General features: G+C 39.5%; 1 protein-coding gene across 1 annotated transcript; it reads right to left on the reverse strand.

The window, feature by feature from the left end:
- Positions 1 to 817: 817 nt before the first annotated feature.
- On the reverse strand, positions 818 to 1279 carry LOC142544329 (uncharacterized). Its single transcript, XM_075651385.1, has one exon. The coding sequence runs from the start codon at positions 1277 to 1279 to the stop codon at positions 818 to 820; it is 462 nt and encodes a 153-aa protein (XP_075507500.1).
- Between the last annotated feature and the right edge of the window lie 6800 nt (positions 1280 to 8079).

The following is an 8079-nucleotide window of genomic DNA, read 5'->3' on the forward strand; positions in this document are numbered from 1 at the left end:
ATTTAGCATCACAAGTGTGTAAATTGTCTTTAAGCATCAATAGTATCAACAAACATGACCGTGCAAAGATACTGGTGGCTCCCAAGTTATCATGAATACAAATATTCATTAAAACCACGATTTCATTTTCATCATCGGCCACACAATCATATATCCATGACTCTATCTAACGACTCTAGCAAGCAGTAAAGAAATTTTTTTTTTTCAAAATACTCTACTAGACTCCTACGAAAAATGAAAATTCTAGCCACTGTGCAAGAATAACTAACAACGAAATTAACTAAAAAAAGAGTAACAACTCAAACAATCAATACACAAAGCAAACAACTCAAACACTCAATACGCAATGCAAATTGACCCCATTCAATGTATAATTTAAAAGATAAATGTGACAACACATACCTCTAGCACGAGTGTCAGAACTCGTCGCTCAAATTGTCGTCCGCAGCATCTTCATCATCCTCGTCCATGGGCTGCGGCGGTAGATCTGGTGGTGGGTACGCTGGTGGCCAAGCTGGTGGTGGTGGAAAGGGAACATGTACGCGGCGCGCCCCTGCGCGCCTCTCTGGCTTTGCCCACTGAAGCTGAGCGCGCTGCTGCGCGAGATGTCGCGCGGTGGCGCGCATAAATCTGCCTCATCATATTTTTTTAAACACCTGCAAAAATAAAACAATTAAATCAATATTCGAATAATGAAAATTTAAAATTAACAAATAAAAGATTAAAATGACAGAACATAAACAAGACGAATGCATTGTGGGTTGCCTCCCACACAGCGCTTGGTTTAACTTCGTCAGCCCGACTGTCACTAGTTTATTCAAGGTGGGTCGTGAGAACTTTTGGATGCCTTGATTTCCACCCTTTGACCTTCAACTTCCATGGTCAACTTTCCTCGTTTCACGTCAATGATGGCTCCAACAGTAGCCAATAATGGTCGTCCTAGGATGACATGAACGTTCTGACTGTTCTCCATATCAAGTACCACGAACTCTGCTAGAACCTTCAATTTATGGATCTGAACTTCAACATCTTCCACAATACCCAACGGTGTCCTAACTGATTTATCTGCCATCTGTAAGCTTAATCCTGTGGGCTTTATCCTGCTTAATCCCTGTTTCTCGTAGAGAGAACGTGGCATTATATTCACGCTCGCTCCTGAGTCACATATAGCTTTTTCCACCAATTTACCCCCTATTTCACATGATATAACAAATTCCCCTGGATCTGGCAAGAGGATGGTTAGGACTGAGTCTAGGTTTGACAACCTAGAGACACACATGGCGAATATTGGTGCTTCTTTGAAAATCCTTGAGTCGCAAGTGGGGCAGATAACGAGGCAACTCACATCTCAACCATCAGGCACATTACAAAAGACTGCAGACCCAAATCTGAGAGAGGTGAATACCGTTTTTATACAGCACGAGGAGTTTGGTTGGGTAAACATAGAAAAGAAAAAGGTTGATAACACACCTGTCCGGGATGAAAAGCCAACTCCAACCAAAAGAGTCCGAGGTAAGAAATATGAGAGGTATGATTCAAATCAATGCATTGATCAATGCTTGTAATTAAAATAGTCTCAACTTTATTTAGAAAAATGAAAAGAGATTTGGTTTACTTAAACGAATTAATTGAAAACAAATAAATAATCTAATCATCGAGTTGAGAAATAACAATGAGAGAAAATATCTAGAGAAATGACTTCGCCAAGTTTCCCCGATAATTATTTCAAGTTATATTTATATTCATGAGTTCCAATTATTTAATGACAAGAACACTTAATTATTTTATTCCCCCTTTCCCAAGTGACGAATAAATTGTACCAATCAAACTTTGATTCAATTATTCCTAATAACATCTAAGTTTAATTGATAAATGCAAACAATGTTCTAACCTAAGCCTCGCTAAAGTTATAAGCCTTCCGAACGATATAAACATTCAACGATGTGTCTCTAATGATCTATAATCCTAGTCCCTCTCCCGAGTTGTAGAATTAATCAAACAACACACAATTTATGGCCAGTAAATTGCAGTAGAAATAAATACAGAGAAACACAATTAAATAAAAAATGGAATTCAATCATATAAAATAACCACGTCAAATTATCGTATCCACAAAGCTACATCATTCTCTAGACTGCAAAATTAGTTCATCATGAAATCCAGTGAAAACAAGACAAGTTCAACATTTTAGACATCGCAACACAATAAAATATAGAAAGCGAAAGAAGAGATGACAAATCAGAAGTGGCGTCTCCGTCCCCAGATTCGTTGTTCTTCGTCTTCGTGATCTCTATTCGTGCTTCTTTCCGTTTTGTGCGTGTGCTCTACGGCTCTCGCGTGTCAATTTCTCTCACGGCGGCTAACCCTCTCGTATATTTCTTTCCCAAGGTGGCCGACCCTCTTTTTTGACCTAGCTCGCGCAATTTATACTTTGCTGGACGCACGGCGCGCGCGGTTGCGGGTGAACTCGCGCGGCCGCGCGCATCATTCTGGTCGCAGGCTCTTTTCTGCGCCCGCGGCTGCGCGTGAAGTGGCGCAGCCGCGCGCACGGCTCTGGATCTTCGTGCTTCATCTGTGCGCGCGCGGCTGCGCGTGAAGTGGCGCGGCCGCGCGTGCACTTCTTCCCAATGCCATGCCCCTCGGCTTTGTTTTCTTGCATTTACTTTGCTCGTGTGCACTTTTTTCTCCTTTCCTACAATGACAACAAAAACAAACTAGAAACGCATAATTCCGTTCGAAAATAACATAATTCAAAATGGATTCTTATATAAATTAAGTGCAAATCTTGCACTTACCAATAAGACTCATCCTCTGTTGAGCCCAAATTCAGTACACGTAAAACCCATGCAATTATTTAATTGTTAAATTATCTAATTAAGTTTAAAATTAATTTAGTGATGCATAATTTGTGGAATTAGCATTATTTTAAATTATTTATGTTTCTATGATGCACGTTAAAATATTTTCTTTAGTTTAATGTTTCAGACGATTATTCGATGCGGGATCGAAGAAAAGAGACCGACGACGATTTTTGGCAATTTTAAAATGTGGTATTTTATTTTAACTTAGGATTGAGGCATTTTAAATGATTTTTTAAGTTTTTAGCATTTTAAAGTCTAATTTATTTAATTAGTGATTTTAGGATTTTAAAACTTTTAAAGTTTAGCAAGTGTGCATTTCATTTTTATTAAGTTAAAAGTGGGTTAGCATTTTTAATTGTTTGCTAATTATTAATTTTATCACCTAATTATTAAAAAATTCACAAACACACCGAGACACACACACACACATTTCATTTCACTCCATCTTTTTTTTCAACAAGAAAACCTAGGGTTCCTTGAGTTCTCTCAGCAGCCGCCCCTCTCCTCTGTATTTTCCAACAAGTTTTTGACAATTTTCTTCAAAGAAAATCGTGCCACGTTCGTTCCGAATCAACCCTCGCATCATCCCCGCTTCGGTATCGTCGTTTCGGTAACGTTAAATATCAAAAGGCATGTATATTCTTTTTTTTCTTCATCGATCTTGTTATATAATATGTTCTTATGTTTATTATGCGTAAAAATCCATGTATGTTGGAAAACGTTTGAGCAAAAATTTGTTGGATCGGTTTTGAAACGATTTTAGATCTGAAAACTCAAAATTTGTTGTCATTTTATATATTACTAGTTTTTGGTCGATTTTCTGGAAAAACATTTAACATATGAAACGTAGAATTTTTTGATACCTTCGATTTGACAGTAAATTCAAAATATTTGGATAAGAAATGAGTGAGTTATGATCGTTTTCGTGGGATTGCTCAAAATGCGATTTTCTGAAAATGCGTTCTTGATGTGTTCTTGAAGTTTTATTGTTGCAGGCTTTGTTTGGGATCGACGGGTGATCATTGCTGCGTTTAAGTATGTTGAGTATGATGTTGGAATGGTTTTTGGTGTGTCGGATCGCATCGATAGGCACTTAGTTGCAATAGAAGTTGTAGGATGCGTTTTTGTGTCAAATGTCGAGTTCACGGATTGGGTTGCGTTGTTTATGATGCATAGTTGTTTTGGTGCGTTTGTTTGAGTTTGAATAAGTGTCATAGCATCCTAGGATGGGTCTCGAGGCATTTGTTCATGGTCTGTATGATCGAGTTAGGAGGAATAAGCCATAAGTGTAGTGAATTTCCGTTGGTTCGTGATTCCAGTAGGTACACGGACCCGTAGCCGGACCCTGGCACGGGGTCCGTGCACTTTTTCCTTCAAAATATCCAGCACCTACACGGACCCCGACACAGACCCTTACTGTAGTGCCCAAATTTAGTACACGTATAACCCTAGCATTTATTTAATTATTAAAGCATTTATTTAAGTTAAATTGAGTTTTAGCCATGCATGATTTATTTAAATGCATTTTTTTAAATTAATTATGTTTATGTGATGCACGTTAAAATGTTTTTCGATTTTCATGTTTCAGGCGATTATTGGAGGCGGGATCGAGGAAAAGACCGGTGACGATTTTGGCAATTTAAAACTTTATTTTAAGATTGAGGATGGGGCATTTTAAAGGATTTACTAAGTTTTAGTATTTTAAAGTCTTATTCATGTAATTAGCGATTTAAGAGTTTAAAACTTTTAAAGTTTAGCACATGTACCTCTTTATTTTTAATTAGAGATTGTGTTAAAGTTAAGGGAGAGATGGTATTTTAAATTAGTTGCTAATTATTAATTAAGCAAATTTTACTCTCTCTAATTTACTAAAACACACGCATACACACACTTTTACACACACATGTACACGACTAAACACACACACTCACTTCACATTCAGATTTTTATTATTTTGAGAGTGCAAACCTAAGGTTCTTCATATAGGAAGCGGCCGCCCCTCCCCTTCGAACTTTCCAGCAACTTTTCTTTAATTTCGTAGCAAGATTTTAGCGCCACGTTCGTCCCGGATCGACCCTCACTCCGTCTCCGCTTCGGTATCGTCGTTACGGTATTTCAAATTATCAAAAGGCACGTATAATCTGTTATTCCTGCGTCGATCTTGTCATAGTATAAATTTTGATGCGTTTTGTATGAAAACATGTGAATGTTATGTAGTAGTTTGAGCGGAAATTTTATTGGATGTGCTTTGAAGAGAATTTTAGATCTGAAATTTCGAATCCTTCTGTATTTTGAATTACTTGGATTTTTCGGTGCAGATTTTGGCAAAACTTTCAACACAAAAAACGTAGAATTTTTTTGATAGCTTCGATTTGATATAAAATTCAAAATTTTTGGATGAAAAATGAGTGAGTTATGACGTTTTTCGTCGAACTGCTCAAGCTGCGACTTTTACGAAAAATTGTGTTTTTGAAGTTATATGTTGCAGGCTTTGTTGGGAATCGACGGGTGATCGCTGCTGCCTTTAGGTAAGTCAAGAATGATATTGGGAGTATTATGTGGTGTCTTACTTCGTGTCGTTAGGCACCAAGTTGAATCAAGAGTCGTAGGAAAAAAATGGTGTCGAATTTCAGGTTGTATCGTTGGTTGTTGCTTGTCGCTCTTGGGAACAATTTTAATGATTTACATGGGTTTGGTACAATGTCGTAGCGTCCTGGTATGTGTCTCAAGGTGTCGATTCATAGCCATTTGGGTTGGTTGGAAGAAAGAAATGTCATGTTAAGTTTTTTCACGCAGGTTCGTCATATAGTGCCTTGCCGGACCCCTACACGGACCCGATCACGGGGTCCGTGCATTTGTTTCTTCTTGGTGCCATTTTTGACCGAGGCTACACGGACCCCCACACGGATCAGGGCACGGGGTCCGTGTCTTCCCCCTTCTGCACGACAAAGTTACCGAGTCTACACGGACCCGGAGCCGGACCTGGGCACGGGGTCCGTGTCCTTGCTTCTTCCGAGTGTTCCTTCTTGCGAGCCTACACGGACCCCTACCCGGACCCATGCACGTGGTTCGTGTGCACCATATATGTTTGGGAAATGTTATTGTGTCTTGAAGTTTCATGTCTTGGGTTAGTACGATGATTAAATTGAGGTCAAGCCCCGAGCGTTTTAGGATGCCTTAAGCTATTTAATTGATTCGGGTGAGTACGATTACCTACGTCTAGGTTATGTAAGTTAAGCTTAAATTCATGTTAGCATGTGCAGCAGTGGCCCCAATTGAAGTCCAACGAATCCCTCAACGCCAAGTAAGTATGTTGACGTGCAAGAAAATATTTTCAAGTTTTGAGGTATGCTAAATGTCTTGTGACCAATGTATGTATGGGGTTGGAAAGCGTTAAATCATGAACGGGGACCAATTCACCCGTTAAAGCATGAACGGGGATCTCATGTATTTGGCAGTTGGTTCGCCCCTGTCATCCCAGTACTGTGGTTTAGTCTGATTAGGCGATTATGTTATGGGTCACTTGCACTGAAACATATCTCTACGCAAAATAATGAAGTTCATGTATGTTTATGTATGTACAAGTATGCAAGCATGTTTATGAAAGTTTTTACGTTATGGCATGTCTATGATATGTATGAATGTTCAAGTTTACTTCAAGTTCAAGTTTCAAGTATGTATGTTCTATTTTTAAACTGCATGTGGTTTTATTATGTATTATTCGTTATTCCCAGTTTATACGTGTTGAGTCTTTAGACTCACTAGACTTGATCGATGCAGGTGAGGATGTTTATGAGGAGGCTGGAGGTGGTGACCAAGGTGCAGGCTTGGGCTTAGCGGGAGGCTAAACCCGAGGACCGCCCCCGTTATTTTTACTATTTTCATGCAGTTTAAAATACTTTGATTGGATGTGGGTTACGATATTTGAAACAAGTATTTTTTCAGCAAATTTTTATTTGTGAATGGATGATTTAGTGACGACCGTATTGATTTTAATTTCGTATTCAAGAAAATTTTTAATTTTTCCGCAAATTTCAAGTAGTAAAAGTACGGTACGTTACAGTTGATATCAGAGCCGTGTTCTTGAAAAGGGTTATGCCTACTGCCAGTTGCGAGAAGTTCACGAAGTCACACCTCAAGTCTGTAAGTTTTAAAGTCTTTTATGTAGTAAGCATCAAGTAACAATTTCAGCATGTACATGTTTTAATTTCAAATTTCGTGCATCCAACGATACTGATATAAGGTTATTGTATGCTGGGTTATGTGTTGGGTAAATTTTTTTAGAACGGTATGCCTCCTATACATTTGGTTGGCCATGAAGCAAGAGATGAGGACAAAGAGACTTGTGAAGGGGAGAGGGTCACTCCTCCTCGTCCACCCCCAGATTTGCAGGCTCAAATACTTTGCAAGGCTGACTCAGTTCTTTGCACAGTTTTCGGGGAACTAGACTGCATTAGACACCGGGGCGAGGCCCAGACCGGAGACAGTTTATGAAAGGTTTAAGGGGATGGATCCGAAGGAGTTTTCGGGGACTACTGACCCGATGATAGCTGAAGGATGGATTAAGTCCATCCAAGTAATATTTGCGTTTATGGAGCTACATGATGCAGACAGAGTTAGATGTGCCACCTTCTTGTGACTGGAGACACCAGGCTTTGGAGGGAAGGCGCGTAAGTGTCAGTGAACTTACAAATACTGACGTGGAATGGCTTCAAGGAGGTTTTCTACTCCAAGTACTTCACTAAAGAAGTACGCTCCCGCCTGACCAGGGAGTTCATGTCGCTGCAACAGGGAGACAGCAGCGTGGCAGACTTCGTCAGGAAGTTCGAAAGGGGGTGTCACTTTGTACCCCTAATTGCTAACGAAGTCCGGGAGAATCTGAGGCATTGTATGGATTGTTTGCGGTCAATCTTGCGCCTTGGTGTTAGGGTTGCTGGTCCTACGACTTATACAGTTGCCGTGTCGAGAGCTTTAGCGGCAGGGCAGGACCAGATGGACATTGAGGTCGATAGGGGTGGCAAGAGGCCCTATCAGGCACCTTGTTTTGAGGAATCTTTGTAAGTCATTAAGAAACTTAGGATAAAGTGGATATGAGTACTGGAATTAGGTTATCTATGACTAATTGGGTTGTGTAAGTTTTAATTTCAAGTTTTTGAAATAGGTGATCATAGGGGATATTGGGTGAAATAAAAACAAAAAAGAATTAGTTGTATTCAAC

The sequence above is a fragment of the Primulina tabacum genome, chromosome 5, assembly GCF_025594145.1.
Source record: "Primulina tabacum isolate GXHZ01 chromosome 5, ASM2559414v2, whole genome shotgun sequence".
NCBI classification, from domain to species: Eukaryota; Viridiplantae; Streptophyta; class Magnoliopsida; order Lamiales; family Gesneriaceae; genus Primulina; species Primulina tabacum.